Source organism: Symphalangus syndactylus, chromosome 14 (genome assembly GCF_028878055.3).
Source record: "Symphalangus syndactylus isolate Jambi chromosome 14, NHGRI_mSymSyn1-v2.1_pri, whole genome shotgun sequence".
NCBI lineage: Eukaryota > Metazoa > Chordata > Mammalia > Primates > Hylobatidae > Symphalangus > Symphalangus syndactylus.
This window is the reverse complement of record NC_072436.2, coordinates 79778328-79799051: the sequence shown is the minus strand read 5'-3', so window position 1 is coordinate 79799051 and position 20724 is coordinate 79778328. Positions and strand designations below refer to the sequence as shown.

At 38.4% G+C, this 20724-nt stretch overlaps 1 protein-coding gene across 19 annotated transcripts in view; it reads right to left on the bottom strand.

Moving 5' to 3' along the window:
* PUS10 (pseudouridine synthase 10) overlaps positions 1-20724 on the bottom strand; it is a 71150-nt gene that overhangs the window by 43208 nt on the left and 7218 nt on the right. For all 19 annotated transcript variants that reach the window (XM_055242730.2, XM_063617955.1, XM_063617948.1 and 16 more), the window contains 2 exons: positions 18356-18610; positions 16058-16144 (listed from right to left, as the gene is read on the bottom strand). In XM_055242730.2, the coding sequence (XP_055098705.1) occupies positions 16058-16144; positions 18356-18610 (342 nt within the window). The remainder of the gene's footprint in view (positions 1-16057; positions 16145-18355; positions 18611-20724) is intronic.

Here is a 20724-nt window from a genome sequence, read left to right as displayed (position 1 = left end):
GGTTGCAAGAAGTCCAGCACAACCATCAGAGGATAAGGCTGACCTGTGATGGCAGCTTCCCTGGAGGACCACCCATCTCCCACCAACTCTTCCTGCCTGTGGCTACAGAACTCTGTGCCTTTCATCCAAGACTATCATCAGAAATCCACTAGCTCACATACCTAAATCACTTCTAGAAATTTGGCCTGTGGACAAAATCAGCCACAAGAAAGAACCAAAACACCAAGTAGGTCAGTGCTTCCATTCAAGTTGCAGTTCTGCTGACAAACACACATGAACACACAATAAATGTGTAAAACCAAAAATGCATGTAAAATGTAATTATAGATATAGATGCAGATATATACACATGTACAGTAGACTATTCTATTCAAAGAAGATTTAAAGAATTATAGAAGATTAGTACAGGCACCTTCAAAAAAATTAAACTGTTACATGTAGATCAGTGGTTCTCTAACAGTTTGGTTAAAGGACCCATTACATTCTTTTTTTTATGAGACAGAGTCTCACTCTGTTGCCCAGGCTGGAGTGCAATAACACGATCTCGTCTCACTGCAACCTCCGCCTCCTGGGCTCAAGCAATTCTCCTGCCTCAGCCTCCCGAGTAGCTGGGACTACAGGCACGCGCCACCATGCCTGGCTAATTTTTGTATTTTTTTAGTAGAGATGGGGTTTCGCCATGTTGGCCAGGCTAGTCTCAAACTCCTGACCTCAGGTGATCCACCTGCCTTGGCCTCGCAAAGTGCTGGGATTACAGGTGTGCGCCACCACGCCCAGCCTACATTCTTAAGTTTTCGAGAACCTCAAGTAGCTTTTATGTTGGTTATAGCTATCAATATTTACCATATTAGCAATTAAAACCATGAATTAAATTATTTTTTTTTGAGACTGAGTCTCACTCTGTCACACAGGCTGGAGTGCAATGGCAAGATCTCGGCTCACTGCAACCTTTGCCTCCCAGGTTCAAGCAATTCTCCTGCCTCAGCCTCCCAAGTAGCTGGGATTACAGGTGCCCGCCACCACATCGGGCTAATTTTTGTATTTTAGTAGAGATGGGGTTTCACCATGTTGGCCAGGCTGGTCTTGAACTCCTGACCTCAGGTGATCTGCCTGCCTTGGCCTCCCAAAGTGCTGGGATTATTGGCGTGAGCCACCGTGCCCGGCCTAAAAAATATTTATTAATTCATTAAAAATTAATGACAAAGTAATAAATCCATTATGTGTTAACATAAATAACTTTTCTTGAAAAATATATTTTTCAAGCAAAATAATTTAGTGAGAAAACTGATGCTGTGGGACATTTTTGCAAATCTCTTTAATATACATCTTATTAGGAGATACCTGGATTTTCATATCTGCCTCTACATTCAATTTGCTGTAATCACATAGCCTCTGGAAAACTCCACTGTATACTCTTAAAAGAATGAGAGTGAAAAAAGCAAATTATTATAAATTATAAAAATACTTTTGACCTCATGAACCCCTTGCAAGGACTTCTAGGGGTTGCTAGACCACACTTTGAAACAAACAATTTTGAAGGAAAGTAAAGTAACAAATTAATTATTTGGTAATTAAATAGCTAATATTTAATTAATCAAAACTTGACTCAAGAAGAGGGAAAAAACAGATAGCCCAGCAACTTTTCTTTTTCCATCTCAATTAAAAAAATAAAAATAATAAAAAATAAAGAGGCCTCTAACTTCCTCCTAGTCACAATGCAGGCATTTGGTCCCAGGACTACAGGACTGCCTGACTCCAGCAGGAACTCCTTATACTTACTTCTCTCCTCTCTCCAGAAAATCTGTCTTTATCTTGATCCATCCCTGGATTTACTTATTTATTTTATTATTATTATTATTATTTTTTGGAGACAGAGTCTTGCTCTGTCACCCAAGCTGGAGTGGAGTGGCACGATCTTGGCTCACTGAAACTTCCACCTCCTGGGTTCATGCAATTCTTGTGTCTCAGCCTCCCAAGCAGCTGCGATTATAGGTGCACACCACCACACCCAGCTAATTTTTGTATTTTTAGTAGAGGCAGGGTTTTGCAATGTTGGCCAGGCTGGTCTCAAACTCCTGACCTCAAATGGTCCATCTGCCTCAGCCTCCCAAAGTGCTGGGATTACAGGCGTGAGCCACCATGCCTGGCCAGATAGAACAATAACTTTTAATAGAATAAATTGAAAAAGTAATAAAGACCTACCTTTATAACCATCTAATATCATTTTATAAGTGAATTTAACAACATTTCAAGAAACAAAAACAGATAATTTCTTTGTTGTTAAAATTTTTGAAGCATAAGAAAGCCTCACGGTTCATTTCAAAAGGTTTACATAATCTAATATAAAATCTAATTGCATGATTTAATACCTAAACCAAATATCTATATATGTAAATATGCTAAATAAAATATTAAGTCGAATATGTATTTTTTTGAGACAGGTCTCTTTCTGATGCCCAGGCTGGAGCTCAGTGGCGCAATCATGACTCACTGCAGCCTCTAACTCCTAGGCTCAAGTGATCCTCCACCTTGGCCAGCTGAATTGTATTCCCTTCAATTCAGCATTTCCAATTCTAAGAATTTATCAGACAAAAATATAGTCTCGAGTAGCTAGGACTACAGGCATGCACCACCATACCTAGCTAACTTTTTTCTTGGTAGAGATGGAGGTCTCGCTATGTTGACCATGCTGGTTTCAAACTCCTGGCCTTAAGCAATCCTCCTGCCTTGGCCTCCCAAAGTGCTGGGATTACAGGCATAAGCCACCACACCCAGCCCTTAAGTTTAATTATTATTATAATCAGAATGAAAAATGCTTATTTCAAGAAAACAACACAAATTCAACACAAAGAAATTATTAATTTACTTGACTACAAAATAGATAAAAGGAGAAAAATATAATTATTGCAAATATCCATTTATTATTATTATTATTATTTTTTTTTTTTTTTGAGACGGAGCCTCGCTCTGTCGCCCAGGCTGGAGTGCAGTGGCGCAATCTCGGCTCACTGCAAGCTCCGCCTCCCGGGTTCACGCCATTCTCCTGCCTCAGCCTCTCCGAGTAGCTGGGACCACAGGCACCCGCCACCACGCCCGGCTAATTTTTTTGTATTTTTAGTAGAGACGGGGTTTCACCGTGTTCTCGATCTCCTGACCTCGTGATCCGCCCGCCTCGGCCTCCCAAAGTGCTGGGATTACAAGCGTGAGCCACCGCGCCCGGCCACATTTATTATTTTTAACAAAACATACTATACTTGGAATAGAAGCAAATTTCATTAAATAAAGGATAGGCCGGGCACGGTGGCTCATGCCTGTAATCCCAGTACTTTGGGAGGCTGAGGCAGGTGGATCACCTGAGGTCAGGAATTTGAGACCAGCCTGACCAACATGGTGAAACCCATCTCTACTAAAAAATACAAAAAAATTAGCTGAGCATGGTAGCGCATGTAATCCCAGCTACTCAGGAAACTGAGGCAGGAGAATCGCTTGAACCTGGGAGGCGGAGGTTGCAGTCAGCCGAGATCGCGTCATTGCACTTCAGCCTTGGCAACAAGAGCAAAACTGCATCTCAAAAAAAAAAAAAAAAAAAAAAATTAGATAAAGCATACCTATCAGAATAGAGCTAACAATATACTTAGGATTAAAATATACACATATGATACACCTAAATATACTGTATATATTTTTAAAATAGTAAAAAAGAAATGACAAAAGTATCATTATTTGCAAATAAGGTAACTACATACCTAGATAATAACTGAAAAACCACTAGGATTAATAATAGAGACCTGTAAGTTAGTCAGTTCCAAGACAAACATTAAACACACACACCTACAAACATGCATACATTACTTTCCTAATAGCCAAAGGAAAAAATTTATGGGAAAAAGAGATTCCACTCAAATTTCAACTAAAATCAAAAATAAAAAACATTTAAAAACACATAGGAATAAATAAATGTGTGAGGAAAAACTATAATATACTTGAAAGATCAAAACAAATATTGAAAAAGTACAGATAAATTTGTTCCTAGATGAAAAGTTCCATAAAATTAGAAATTTATGTTTGTTAAATGACCACAAACAAAGGTAAATGACAAATGTCAGGCTGGGAGAAACAGAATTGATGAAAGATTAATAGTCACTATGTCCAAAGAGCACTTACTAATCAATTTTAAAAAGCCAAATAACCAGATAATAGAAACCCAGACGGCTAGTAAACATATAAAAAGATGTAAAAGTTCACTTGAAAATCAAATACTACAAGTGCGAACTAAAACAAGAAAACTTTTGCATATAGGTTAGAAAATATTGAAGAGTATAACTTCAGGTTTGAAAAAGACATGGGGTTGTAATACACTGCTGTAAACTGGTACCACCTTTTAGGAGGGCAATTTGGAAATACCTATCACAATTCTAAATGTGTATTCCCATCAATTCAGCAGTTCCAATTCTAAGAATTTATCAGACAAAAATATAGAAATACTAGACTCCATATACAAGTATGTTCATTGCAAATTTCATTTATAATAATAAAAACTGAAAACTGAAGTTGATCTGAATATTCTTCAACTGGATAAATGAATTAATTTAAGAAATTCTGATTTAACCATCTGTACGGGAAAGCTCATATATGCATATGTGAGCTCTGTAAGTTCTAACACAGTTGAAGGTTGTCAATGGTTGTTGCAGGATAAAAAGTTTTCAGAACATGTATGTTTCACTAAAGCAAACAAACCCAAACTATGTGCAGTACATGTAGGTATACGTTTATATGTATATAGCAAAAGGTCTTAGAAAGAGATTACCAAAATGTTACTCCAGAAAATGGGAAGTAGAAAAGAGGAAGAGAAAGAGAGAGACTAATGTTAACTTTACATACTTCTGAGTTGTTTGGCACTTTCAGTAAGCATGTGCTGTTTTTATAATTTAAAAAAGAAAAAAATTAAATGTAATACTTGTGAACCCTTTTCAGAAATTTAAAGGTTATTTTATAAACTCACAAGCAATTATCTAAGTTATCTTTTGCATAACAGTAAGTTTGCTAAAATGAATTATATCTCAATGTATTATCAAATCAATTTACTAAAAAGAAATTAAAAGTAATATTAGATCACAAAATTTTAAAGTGTTACATAGTATATTTGCTTGGGTACTATTAGTTTGAGAAATCCTCATTTAAACATTATCTAAGAGGTTGAGGTCTATTTTATTTTAAAATGCACTATATTTTTAGGATCCTTGCTGCTTCACTATTACCTCTCAGCAATGAAAAACAGAGGAACAGTACAAAACAGTTTCTATCTTTGGGCTGAGAATAAATTTTTACTTTTGAAAAATTTATAGGTTTTTTGAAATTTATTATTTCTACGAGGACTTTGTGCTAAAGATGAAATATTTTTTTCTCTTTTTTTTTTTTTTTGAAACAGGATCTCACTGTGTTGCTCAAGCTGGAGTACAGTGGCATAATCTCGGCCCACTACAACCTCTGATTCCTGGGTTCAAGCGATTCTCACACCTCACCCTCCCGAGTAGCTGGAATTACAGGCATGTGCCACCACAGCCAGCTAATTTTTGTATTTTTAGTAGAGATAGGGTTTCTCCACGGTGGCCAGGTTAGTCTTGAACTCCTGGCCTCAAGCAATCCACCCGCCTAGCCTCCTAAAGTTCTGGGACTACAGAGGTATAAGCCACTGCACCTGGCCTTTTCTCTTTTTTATTCCTCAGTGTCTTACTTGGATGGGGCCGTATCTAATGGGTTTACTCCAGGTTGGGTCTGCAATCCTTCAGAAATATGCTCATAGATTAGAACACTTGTTATCGGAGAAACCAGACTTTACCAAAAAAAAAAAAAAAAAGTTACTTCTACTTTTGCATCAGGGAAATCAAAGGAAAATGCATTAAAAGTACCTACTAATTCAGAATGTGTGATGTTTTTGAATGGGGTGGGGAGGATTTACCTTTCTTTAGCAAGTACTTCCTTCATTGACAGATCAATAACACAAACCAGATTTTCAGGGGCAATGCTTTAAATGTTTTAAAAAAACAGTTTTAAAGGGCTCTCATATACATTTTTAAAGACCATATAATTGACATGCTAATTACAAATTTGGTTTTATCTATTCATTAAAAGATAACTCCAAGGATTCTTTCAAGCTGAAATTTAATGAATGGACTATGTTGACCTAGTTTAAGTTACCACATGCATTTGAATGTAATACAACTACCTGTTTTAAAATTTTCTATATTTTATTTTCATTTCAAAGAGAACAGTTACCCATTTATTTGAAGGTAAACCTCATTCCCCATAAATGCAACAGTTAAACTTTAGAGGTATTATGATATAGAATGAATGCTTTGTAAACTGTGAAATGCACACGTGTACCTAAAACTAGCAAGGTTACTATACACTCCCCAACCCACTCATGAAAAGTCTATTGAAAGATCCTTAACGGGCAGTCCCTAAAAGAACTAAGACTCAAAAGCATTTAACTTTTAAAAGGACTTAGCGGGGCCGGGCGCGGTGGCTCACGCCTGTACTCCCAGCACTTTGAGAGGCCGAGGTGGGCCGATCACTAGGTCAGGAGATCGAGACCATCCTGGCTAACACGGTGAAACCCCGTTTCTACTAAAAATACAAAAAGTTAGCCGGGCAGGGTGGCAGGCGCCTGTAGTCCCAGCTACTCTGGAGGCTGAGGCAGGAGAATGGCGTGAACCCAGGAGGCGGGGTTGCAATACACTGAGATCGCGCCACTGCACTCCAGCCTGGGCGACAGAGCGAGACTCCATCTCAAAAAAAAAAAAAAAAGGACTTAGTGGAATGCTCTCTCTTTTCCCATAAATGCAAGTTTAGCCTAATATTAGCATATGTCTGGGACATTCATTCTATAATAGTTTTGTGTGGCATTACGCTGTAGAAGTTTACAGGAATCAAACTTGCTTTGCATGGATAAGTGGACCATATAGGAACTGAAGGGAGTTCTAAACTAATCTAACCAAAAATAGGGCTACAAATTCTGAAAACTCCTTAGTAAGCTCAGAAAAGGCTTATCGAATGAAGTGGACCTTGGGTTGGTCTTACATGGTGGGTGACAGAGAACACACACAGATTTAGGAAGAATGCCTGTCATACAAAATAAAAATCGAGAAGCCATGCACAAATGGACAAAAAGCAGAAAATATACATGCTAAATCAGAAAGCTGAGTTAAGGAACAAAGACAGCCAGCTCATGCCTGCACCCACAATATATATATAGCTCTCTATACTTAAAGTTGAGAATTTTGACACATTCTATTTATGAGCTAAACATAATTAGAAAAAATATAGTCCTTTAGAAAAAAAACATCAATCAATAACAGAAGGGAAATTACCAATTAAAAAAGATTCTAGGACTAATGGCCTGAGAGTTTAAGAGGCCTCTGTAAATACATACAAAATTTTTAGTATGTGCATTTTTAGGACAAAGGAATTCACTGCTTTCTTCAGATTCTGAATGAGATCAATAATCCTAAATTAGTTATGAATCCACAGATTTAAGTAAAAATCCAAAGCCATTTGAATATCCATTTTTCAGAATTTAAAAAGACAATTACAGGCCGGATGCAGTGGCTCATGCTTGTAATCCCAGCATTTTACGAGGCCGAGGCGGACACATCACCTGTCAGGAGTTCAAGACCAGCCTGGCCAACATGGCAAAACCCCATCTCTACTAAAAATACAAAATTAGCTGGGCGTGGTGGCATGCACCTGTAGTCCCAGCTACTCAGGGAGGCTGAAGCAGGAGAATCGCTTGAACCTGGGAGGCGGAGGTTGCAATGAGCCCAGATCATGCCACTGCACTCCAGTCTGGGTGACAGAGTGAGACTTCATCTTAAAAAAAAAAAAGAAAAGAAAGAAGACAATTTCCTAAATAAAAAATGCTGCTACAGAAATTGTACTGCTGTCTGTGGCCATACCACCCTGAATGTGCCTGATCTCACATGATCTCAAGAGCTAAGCAGGGTCGGGCCTGGTTAGCACTTGGATGGATAGAAATGGTACTGCTTTTATTCTTAGCTAATTTTCTAGGGTCATGTATAATTTGTAGTACTTACTGCAAAGTATGCAGATATAAAGTATAATAAATGATAGGAAAAAAGTTTTGATTTGACAAAATTCCAACCATATCAAGTTGCATATTGATAAGCAGGTGTTTCATCCAAAGTAACACTTAAAAGACAATATATACATTTAAAGTCAATGGACTAAGCAAACTGTTCCCCATACCCTACCCATGAAGAGACCAATAAACCAAACTGATAGTACAATATTGCCCTCTACTGGACTCAACTAGTAAAGATGAAACTAAAAACTAAAACTGAAAGCATTTAGCTTTTAAAAGGACTTAATGGAATACTCTTTTCCCATAAATACAAATTTAGCCTAATATTAGCATATGTCTGGGACATTCATTCTATAGTTTTTGTGTGGCATTATGATGTAGAAGTTTAGAGGAATCAATCATGAATATAAAATAACCACTATAGGGCCGGGTGCAGTAGCCTGTAATACTAGCACTTTGGGAGGCCACACCAGGAGGATCACTTGAGCCCAGGAGTTCGAGACCAGCCTTGGCAACATAGGGAGCCCTCATCGCTACAAAAAAATAAGAAATAAGTTATCTGGGCATAGTGGCATGCACCTGTTGTCCCAGTTACTCAGGAAGGTGAAGTGGGAGGATCACTTGAGCCTAAGAGATCAAGGCTGCAGTGAGCTGTGATCACACCACCACACTCTGGCCTAGGTGACAGAGTGAGACCCCGTCTCAAATAAATAAACACTGTAATAAGTATTTTTCTTAAAACTATATAGAATCTTAGAGTTGAAAAGGCTTAAGATCTCTAGTCTAACCAACTATATAGTGCACACTTTCTATGTATCTTGGCCAAGTACATTGGCACTCTGTATCTGTGGATCCTACATCTATGGATTCAATCAACCCTGGATAGAAAACATTTAGGGGGAAAAAAAGGATCTGTACTGAACAGGTACAGATTTTTTCCTGTGATTATTCCCCAAATAATGTAGCATAACGACTATTTACATAGCACCCACATTGCATTATATAAGTAATCTTGAGATGATTTAAAGTATACAAGAGGATGTGTGTAAGTTATATGCAAATAGTATACCATTTTATATGAGAAACTTAAGCATCTGCGGATTTTGGTACCTGCGAGGGGCTCGGGGGTGCTGGAACCAACCCCCACAGATATCAAGGGACAACTGTATTTTCCAGCCTTGGCTTAAACATTCTAGTGATGGGAAATCTCTGGAAACAATCTATCCTGTTCTGGATAATTCTCAATTCTTAATAGCTCTTGATTCTATCCTTGCAGCAATCTAATTCCTCTTTTATAAGGAAGCCCCTCAAATATTTAAGGAAAGCAAACTCATCCCACTGAATCATCTATTCTCAAAATTAAATAACCCAAGCTCCTTCAGCAGTGGCTTCTGTGACCAGGTTTCAGATGGTTCCACCATTCTGAATGCACTAAATCCTCTAAATGTGTATTCATTTTCTATTGCTCCTATAACAAATTATCACAAATTTAGTGGTTTAAAACACCAATTTATCTTTAGGTCCCAGGTCTGACACAGGTCTCACTGGGTTAAAATCAAGGTGCCAGCAGGGCTGTGTTCCCTTCTGGAGGCTGTTAGTAGTAAATCTGTTTCCTTGCCTTTTCTAGCTTCAAAAGAACATCTGCATTCCTTGGCTCATGGCTCCCTTCCTCCATCTTCAGAATAAACGTTACATCTCTCTTACCATTATGTTATAATCACATCTCCCTCTTACCCTGACCTCTGTGGCCAACTTTCTTCCCCTTTGGAAAATTGCAACTGCCTTTATCTGTCTTCAGTCATTTGTAAAATCTGCTATTTTTAACCCATTTTTCTAGTGTTCCATTATTAGAACGCTAAGCTTGTGGGAGATATTTATATCCTACTGCTCTGGGTCATCGCCAAGGTCTGATTTTTCACCAAAAAAATTTGCAACCTCCAGCATAAATGGGTTAAAAGCCCTCAAAAATCAAGAATAGCTGCAAGTTCTTTCTGAAGCTATACTGGAATGTAATGCACCCAGGTCTAAACACCTGAATCCATTTTGAAAAGCTTCACCATGTGGAGCATTCATTCTCCCTTACCAATGACCAGTCTACCTCTTTTCGGCAGGAAGATCATTTTCCTTGACATAAAGGACAGAAGCAAAACAGGATTTTTCAGAGCCCTGCTTTCTCTATATCATGCATCAGCAGTATACTATCAGTTCCAAATAGCAGATCTATCCATCCTTTTCATCTTTTTCTTGCTCTAAACATAACTTTAAGTATACAAATCTTCCTTATCAATTCTTGAAAGCTTCTATTCATTAGCTTTAGCTTTCTGGTTGCTGTTCTTATAGACATAAGCCATAAGCCACCTCTTTTTTTTTCAGATGTACTCTCCCCAGGCTGGAGTGCAGTGGCACAATCTTGGCTCACTGCAGCCTCCGCCTCCCGGGTTCAAATGATTTTCCTGCCTCAGCCTCCCGAATAGCTGGGACTACAGGTGCACACCACCACACTCGTCTAATTTTTGTATTTTTAGTAGAGACGGGATTTTACTATGTTGGCTAGGCTGGTCTCGAACTCCTGACCTCAGGTGATCCACCCACCTCAGCCTCCCAAAGTACTGGGATTATAGGCATGAGCCAACACCCAGTCAAGCCATCCTCTTTCATTTGCATTAATTTGACTTCATCTTTCCTGTATTTCTTTTGAAACTGATCCCAGGTTTGCAAAAAATTTAACTGTTGAAGTTGGATGATAGGTACACAGGAGCTCATAGGCCAAACTAAACAGTCAAATAAATATATCTAAATACAAGCCTTTGTGTAAAAACAGAGGCAGAGATAGAAAGAGATCCCTACTTCTTTATTCAGGTGTATTTTACCCCTACCTTTTTTTTTTAATTCATTGAGATAGTTTGGTTTGAATTAAAATGTGAATTGCACTTTCTCTGATGTTTTCAATCCTTTTAATTTATCTTCCAGCACAGAATCCTATGCCATTTTTCTTTGCCTTTTCTTTGTAGTGTTTGAAATCCACTTATCAAAAGTTTAGGATATATTCTACTTATGCCTCTTCCTCCCATCCTTCAGGAATACAAATTTAAAAGGCTATCAATTTTTCATTTAGGACTAGATTCGTTCCCCCACCATCCTTTAGGAAAATGGTTCTTAAAGTGTTGTCGTTGTAATAGCATCAGCATTACCTATGAGCTTGTTAGAAATGCAAATTCATGAGTCTCACCTGACCTACTTATTAGCATCTCTGGGAATGGGACCTGGGAAACTCTCCAAGTGGGTCTCATGCATGTTAGATAACCACTACTTTAGGAAAAGAAATAGTTCCAATCCAAAAGTTGTCAGATAACACACTTTTAGTTAAACGTGATTTCCATCATGTGCCGAGACACTGGGAGTCCCTCACACTACTGTATTCATTAGCCTTTGTGACTATTTTGTATCTGTAATTAATCAACCCTCCCCTTGGCCAGATATTATACAGTATACTTCTACTACTCTATCTATCCTATTTTGTTTTGTTTTGTTTTTTGTGACAGGATCTTACTTTGTTCCAGGCTGGAGTGGGAGCGCAGTGGTGCAATCTCAGCTCACTGCAACCTCCGCCTCCTGGGCTACAGTGATCCTCCCACCTCAGTCTCCACAGGAGCTGGGACCACAGGTACCATCGTGAGATCACTCTCAGGATCTCAAATCTCAGTGCAGGTACATAATTTCTTGCCATATCACACTATTACATCTTTCCTCTTAACAAATCTGAGCCTTATAAGAAGGAATTATCCTTCCATTATTACATTCAAATGGTAAGACCAAACCCAGAAAGTCACCATGACAGTCGTAAGGTATTTATTACTCTCTTATGATCTCAAATTTATTATTAAAATGTTGTATGCCAATATAGACTTTGGAGACTCTAAGCATTATGTCCCACAACTTTCCATATTGTTCTCTTGTGAATCCCTGAATACTGCCTTTATTTATTCTACTTACAACGTCTTACTGTAACACTGTTTCACCAGTTAATCTGCTTATGCTTCTCCTCTTTAGCAGTATTAAGTTTAAAGCTGTTCTGATTGATTAGCTAGTTCCTTCTAAGAAAACACATTTAGGGGATATACTCCATCCTGCTTCCATATTCTCCCGAACTCAGTGGAAAATGATTATTATACTAACTGTGAACAAAAATATAGACTTTTCTTTCTAAGCTTTTAAATTAATGCTTTTATAATGATGATAAATAAAAACTATTGGGGCCGGGAGTGGTGGCTCACACCTGTGATCCCAGAACTTTGGGAGGCCGAGGCAGGCAGATCACTTGCAATCAGGAGTTCGAGACCAGCCTGACCAACATGGTGAAACCGCGTCTCTACTAAAAATACAAAAATTAGCTGGGTGTGGTGGCATATGCCTGTAATCCCAGCTACTCATGAGGCCGCGGCAGGAAAATTGCTTGAACTTGGTAGACGGAGGCTGCAGTGAGCCGAGATTGCGCCACTGCACTCTAGCCTGGGCGACAGAGCGAGACTCCATCTCAAAAAAAAAAAAACAAAAAAAAAAACAGAAAAAAAAATTGCTATCATCAGAAAGGGATTGGTAGAACCAGGAACATAGATGCGTTAATGCAAATTTTATTGCTTAATTTTTTTTTTTTTTTTTTGAGACAGGGCCTCGCTCTGTCACCCAGGCTAGAGTACAGTGGTGTGATCATGGCTCACTGCAGCTTCAACTCCCCAGGCCCAAGCAATCCTCCCTCCTTGGCCTCCAGGGTAGCTGGGACTACAGATATGCATCACCACACCCAGCTAATTTTTTAATTTTTTTGTAGAGACAGAGTCTCACTGTGTTGCCCAGGCTGGTCTTGAACTGACTCAAGAGATCCTCCCACCTCAGCCTCCCAAAGTGCTGGGATTACAGGCATGAGTTACTGCGACTGGCCATTTAATTTTTAAAAAAACTTTACTTGAGGCCACCCTTTGTTTATTTTGTAAGCAGGAATATAATAAATACCACCATATTGATAAAGTATTGTTTGCTTTAAATAGATCTGTGATAATCTACTTCTTAGAAGTGGAAAAAATCAAATCATTCCAATGGACTCAATTGTATATTCTGGTGTGAATTATGAGATAATTGACATCAATCAATTTTATGGATAGTATATTGACGTTTGTTCTACAAACAGACAAAGAAGTTCTAAGGTAGAGATAAGGTCTAAGTTGAAAGCCACAATGTAGAACATGGCACTAGAGAAATCACAGAATTTATATTCAAAATGCAGAATATTCTGAAGTTATGTGTAACTAGCTTAAATTGAGATGTGTAACAAATAAGTGGTTTAAAAAGCAATTTCTATCCAACCTGGCTTGCACAGCATATCTCAACTCCAAAGAAGTAATAAAAGATGGCAATAAAAGAAAGTAACATATGGCCAAGCGTGGTGGCTCACGCCTGTAATTCCAGCACTTTGGGAGGCCAAGGCAGGCAGATCATGAGGTCAGAAGATCAAGACCATCCTGGCTAACACGGTGAAACCCCATCTCTAATAAAAACTACAAAAAATTAGCCGGGCATGGTGGCGGGCACCTGTAGTCCCTGCTACTCGCGATGCTGAGGCAGGAGAATGGCATGAACCCGGGAGGCGGAGCTTGCAGTGAGCTGAGATCGTGCCACTGCACTCCAGCCTGGGTGACAGAGAGAGACTCTGTCTCAAAAAAAAAAAAAAAAAAAAGAGAAAAAGTAACATAATAACAGAAAATCACGAAGTGAACCATAAACATAATTTTCTGAAGAAACCTGGGATGTGAAAAGAGTATACTGCATATAAAACTGTAATTTCTTGAATTTTTATTCTTAGGAAATGAATAGATTAAAATATATTAGTTATTACTACAAATAAAACAATAAAACATAGCACACTAAACTATGGAAACATATTAATTCTTCAATAATCAGAACAGTCACATATTTCTGCTAAATAGTTGTCTGGCTAAAATTAGTTATAAAAAGTAGAGTTTAAGCAGAATAATTCTATTTTTAAAAACAGTTATCTTCTGGCAGGGCACGGTGGCTCATGCCTGTAATCCCAGCACTTTGGGAGGCCGAGGTGGGCGAATCACCTGAGGTCGGGTGTCCGAGACCAGCCTGACCAACGTGGAGAAACCCCGTCTCTACTAAAAATACAAAAAAAAATTAGCTGGGCTTGGTGACGCATGCCTGTAAGCCCAGCTACTTGAGAGGCTAAGGCAGAAGAATCGCTTGAACCCGGGAGGCAGAGGTTGCAGTGAGCCGAGATGGTGCCATTGTATTCCAGCCTGGGCAACAAGAACGAAACTCCCTCTCAAAACAAACAAACAAAAAAAACAGTATCTTCTCTTTCTAATATGGAACATAAATACCTTATAAATAGTAACATTAAGCTAATATTGTTAAAATCATCAAATAAGTGATAAAATGGATAATATGAATCTTAATGTAAAAATATAAACTTTGATTCACAGGTTCTGAGGGTTAGGGAAATATATAAACATAAGCTTTGAGAGGAAGGGTTTGGTGGTAAGATATATAACCACATTCAGAAAATATACTTCTTATTCCTATTTGTTTCTCAAAACTCTCACTAAAGTGACAGTCACTCAGCTTTTGGAAGTCTGTTTCTCTCTACCAAAATTGGACCAGAAGATGACACATCAGGGAGAAATGCTTTGATGATTGACTAGAAAATTACTCTAAGTGTTTATAAGCCCAGTTATATCATCATCATCATCCCCTTTATTCTTCCATTTGCTCAGTTATCTTGTCAGCAACACAGATACTATATAAAATCATTCTACCCTTTTTCATTTCCTGGCTCTTCTATATCATTCTATCCAGCTTCAACAATCTTCAGCTTATTTGGGGCTAATAAACAGGCTCACCCAAAGAAAGTGAGGGTTTACGATGTAATGTTCTGTTGATACTGCAGGCTTCTTAGGGGAAAGACATCTCATAAATATAAACAAATATGCTTAGAACCCATGGTTGGAATTTGAGATTACAGAAGTTTCTCATTTCTCACTATACTTCATTTAACAGTATTAGCAAAGCTTTATGTTTTCATGTCAGTTTTGACACATAAGAATATTACAGCAATGACTTTTTTTTTCACTTAACAAAGAAAACAGTTTTGGTTGGGCGCAGTGGCTCACGCCTGTAATCCCAGAACTTTGGGAGACCGAGGCGGGCAGATCACGAGGTCAGGAGATCAAGACCATCCTGGTTAACACGGTGAAACCCCGTCTCTACTAAAAATACAAAAAATTAGCCGGGCGCACTGGCGGACGCCTGTAGTCCCGGCTACTCGGGGGGCTGAGGCAAGAGAATGGCGTGAACCCGGGAGGCGGAGCTTGCAGTGAGCCGAGATTGCGCCACTGCACTCCGGGCTGGGAGAAAGAGCGAGACCTCGCCTCAAAAAAAAAAAAAGAAAAGAAAAGAAAACAGTTTTAAAAAATGAGGCCATTTCTCTCCCTTTTATCATTGACTGGAAGATACGCCATCTTTTTATATTTTACTCCAGAGGGAAGAAGGCTCATCATAATTGAAATGACCCTATTCTAGGACTATTCTAAAATGCACATATCCACCTCAAAAGATCTCTGGAAACCTAGTCAAATCTCTTTCTCTGACCATCGTGCCTCACATGGAGCTAATAATGAATGTCTGCAACTGATTGAGGGACTTTAAAGAAGATGGCAGTCCTAGGACAAACTAACTTGCTTTGTTAGGACAAAACTAATTCCTTTTGTCATTCAGTCACTCAACAAGTATTTATTAAGCAGCTATAAATTGCTTCAATCATTCAATAAGTACACAAAATGTAAAAAATATAATAGAGTAAGGAATATTTCTACATTCCCATTTTTTGAGAAATTCCTAGCATGCACTTCACATATAGTTTTATGCATCAAATGACCTTACCTCTCTTACAGATAGCTGTGGTGGGAAGGAGACTGAAAATACCAAGCTGGTGAATTCAAACCCAGAGGCCTCAACCTTTTGGCACACCTAAAAAAGCATTACAATTATGTAAATTCCCAGGAATTGCTGAAAATATTACTTACTCTAATCTTAATAACATGAATTTCTGGTCCAGGAGATGACATGGCAAAACTTCCAAACTTTCACATTTGACAGTGGAACACTCACAAATATCTTGAGATTAAATATTGCCTAACTATGACCCTGAAGACTAATACCACAAGGAACCAAAACAGCCAGGAGTAACATCTTCAGAATAAACTGTTAAGTGTCAAAATAGCTTTCTATGAGGTCACCCCCTAACTTTCAAACAAAATAAACCCAAATATAGCACTCCTGACAGAAAAAACAAACAAAAGGCAATCCCACATTCAATCATTTACCTTCTACAAGGCTGTACCACTAGTCTTTTCAGGACAATAATAAGTACGACTAGAAATGAACTTTTCTGTAACTTAGTTATGTTAAACAGCAAAATGAAAACAAACTGCTGTATTTTTCTTCAATTAAATAGCACTTATGACTGAAATACATGAATACACATTTTATTAATTTTCAGATATGTCAATTAAAAAGTAATTTGAGAAGAGTAGGCTTTTGGTTTTTTTTTAAAAAAAATGAAAATATTTTAATGATCCAATTGTGTGAAACAAGTTGAAATGAATGGCAGTGTTCCTTTCAATATAAAAATTCTTGGACCTGGGCATGGTGGCATGCGCCTGTAGTCCCAGCTACTTGGGAGGCTAAGGCATGAGGATCACTTGAGCCCAGAGGTGGAGGTTGCAATGAGCCGATATCATGCCACTGCACTCCAGCCTGGGTGACAGAGTGGGACCCTGTCTCAAAAAAACAAAAACAAAAACCAGGTCGGGCGTGGTGGCTCATGCCTATAATCCCAACACTTTGGGAGGCCAAGTCAGGTGGATCACCTGAGGTCAGGAGTTCAAAGGAGGCCAAGTCAGGCAGATCACCTGAGGTCAGGAGTTCGAAACCAGACTGGCCAACATGGTGAAACCCCCGTCTCTACTAAAAACACAAAAATTAGCTGGGCGTGGTGGCACATGCCTGTAATCCCAGCTACTCAGGAGGCTGAGGCAAGAGAATCATTTGAACCTGGGAGGTGGAGGTTGTAGTGAGCTGAGATCACACCACTGCACTCCAGCCTGGGTGACAATAGCGAAACTCTGTCTCAAAAAAAAAAAAAAAAAAAAAAAAAAAAACAGAAAAAAAAGAGAATTTGGCTGGGCACAGTGGCTCATGCCTGTAATCCCATCACTTTGGGCCAAGGCGGGCGGATCACGAGGTCAAGAGATCAAGACCATTCTGGCTAACACGGTGAAACGCCGTCTCTATTGAAAATACAGAAAATTAGCTGGGCATGGTGGCGGGGGCCTGTAGTCTCAGCTACTCAGGAGGCTGAGGTAGGAGAACGGCATGAACCCAGGAGGTGGAGCTTACAGTGAGCTGAGATTGCGCCACTGTGCTCCAGCCTGGGCAACAGAGCAAGACTCCGTCTCCAAAAAAAAAAAAAAAAAAAAAAGAATTCTTGGCCTTGGCCGGGTAAAGTGACTCACACCTGTAATCCCAGTACTTTGGAGGCCAAGGCAGGAGGATGATTTGAGGCCAGGAGTTCAAGACCAGCACAGTAACATAGGGAGATCCTGCCTCTAAGAAAAGATTAAAAAATTAGGGCCAGGCACAGTGGCTCATGTCTGTAATCCCAGCACTTTGGGAGGCCAAGGCAGGTGAATCATCTGAGGTCAGGAGTTCGAGACCAACCTGACCAATATGGAGAAAACCTGTCTCTACTAAAAATACAAAATTAGCCAGGCGTGGTGGCGCATGCCTGTAATCCCAGCTACTCCGGAGGCTAAGGCAGGACAATTGCTTGAACCTGGGAAGCGGAGGCTGCGATGAGCCGAGATCGCGCCATTGCACTACAGCCTGGACAACAAGAGCAAAACTCCATCTCAAAAAAAAGAAAAAAAATTAGGTGGGCATGGTGGTGCATGCCTGTAGTCCTAGCTACTCAGAAGGCTGATGTAGGAGGATTGCTTGAGCCCCAGGAGTTGGAGGCTGCAGTCAGCTGTGATTGTACCACTGCACTTCAGCCTAGGCAATAGAATGAGACCCAAAAAAGAATTGCCTTGTCTCGAAAAAAGGAAAGAAAAGAATTATTGGTTTTAAGACTGAAAATCTCTACATAACTGCACCTATAATGAAAAACAGGTTATTTACCTTTTTAATGAAATCTCTCTCACAGAATTCTTGAAGAATTCCTAGGCATACATTACATACATTTAAATTTGAGTTCTTGGAAGCAATGCTTCCATCTTGACTAACAGAGATCCTTCCCTCTCCATTTTGACTTAGATTATCAATACTATCTTCCAGTTCTTGCAGTCGAATTTTCTTGGGAGGTGGATTCATAACTTCCAAAATTAATTCATCTTTTTCAGTTTCCAGAAATTTCTGTAGTTCATTGAGCAACTCCTGGAAAGTTAATGAAAGAAAAAGTAATGACCCACTGACAATGTCCTTAAGACTTTCTAGGTAAGATGAAACAAGAAAATACCAGTGAAAATTAGGACATATCACAAATTTTACAATGTTGACATATCAGTTCTGAAGCAATCCAGTTATTTTATTAGCCAGCATTGGCTTTTGTGGAATTTAAAAGAGAATTACCTATCTCTATTATATATGTGTGAATACTTTTTCAAAAGAGTTCCATGTATCAGTGAAGCAAAAGTCATAAATCTGAGGGAGAAAGGCTCCAATACAAATTTATTAATTTGTAGTTCTGTTGTGAGAGTCATTCATTGCTAATTTCAAGTAAAAACAAACTTCAGTTCTAATGATTAACATATAAAAATACAAACTGAATTTCCATCCTTGCTAGGTTATTTAATAACCTCACAATCACTAAAAGCTCACAAGTACAATATTTATTTAATATGAAATCTGATCATTAGGGTAGTCTAATAAGTAAAAATAATTTGGAGAAAATTTACTAAGAAAGGTACACAAATGCTGACAATGCTGAAAGTTAGCACATGATTACAAAACATTTCCATATACTAATTGAAAGACATGCTCTACTATATTCTAGTTTGCCTAATTTGTCTTGTATTAGAATTTAAAAACCTGCATTTCTTTGAAACCATTCTCATATTTCTCTCATTCAGATATTCCTCTCATCTAAATACTCAGAGGATTTTCCTCTGTTTTATTTAGACATGTTTTATTATGCCATTGTTGAAAAAGTATATTTTTCAAATTCATTCAGATGACAATTTACTGACTCTAAAGGGAAAAAATCTTTCACTCAAACAAATTTAAATCCATTTTATTGAGAAATTAGCTCTCCTGCTTTAACAGAGAAATATACATACATACATATACAGGTACATTTTGACTCACACAAATATGTTTGTTGTTACCTAAGATCTATAATATAGGTATAACATAGTGCATATACAGATGTGCATGTACATACATAATTACATGAATAGAACAGATCAAAATTTAAGAACATTTCCAAAAAGCTGTCCAAATATTCTTGTATATTTCTTTACATAAAATGAACAAACAAAAGTTGATAACACTCAGTCTCTTAATATAATATAAATTAAAAATCTAATAACATATAATAGATAATAGGTTACAGTGTGTCTGAAAAAAATGTGAAAGCAGGGTTACACAAAACCAGTCTTATTACTTTATAGTCATATTGTGTATAAATGAATATACACATATTTAAATCATCACAGCACAAGTACCATTTCTGGTTTTTTGTTTTTGTTTTTTTAATTTTCAGACGGAGTCTCACACTGTCGCCCAGGCTAGAGTGCAGTGACACGATCTTGGCTCACTGCAACATCCGCACTCCCCACCCCTGGGTTCAAGCAATTCTCCTGCCTCAGCCTCCCAAGTAGCTGGGATCACAGGCATCTGCCATGGCACCCAGCTAATTTTTGTATCTTTAGTAGAGACAGGGTTTCATCATTCTTGGCCAGGCTGGTCTTGAACCCCTGACCTCATGATCCACCCGCCTCGGCCTCCCAAAGTGCTGGGATTACAGGCGTGAGCCACCGCGCCCAGCCAATTTCTGGTTTTCAAAGTGTTTCCACGTACTTTATTAGGTATTGTCCCTTAAAGTCCTGTGAAGTGGGTATTATGATCATTCCCATTTACAGAGGAGTAAACTGAAGCTGGAAAGTGGTGGAACTGGGATTCAAATCCATGTCTTCTAGTTCCAAATCCTAGGTTTTGAATTCAGTCAGATTGTTCAAATCCTAGATTGCTCACTTAATAGCTGTGTAACTTTGGGCAGGTTGCTTAACCTCTCTGTATCTCAGTTTCTTCATCTGAAAATAGAGACAATCACAGTATGTACTTACCTAATCAGTTATTATGAGAATTATATGAGAGCTTGACATATAGTAATGATAATTGTATATTGTGTATTATTATTGCCAAAATAATAGAAACAACTAATAACACTTTAAAAATAACTGATACTACTAACTCCTGGACAATTTTTTAAATTGCAAGAAACTGTGTGTGTATATGTTGTATACATACTGTTTATAATGTATATATTT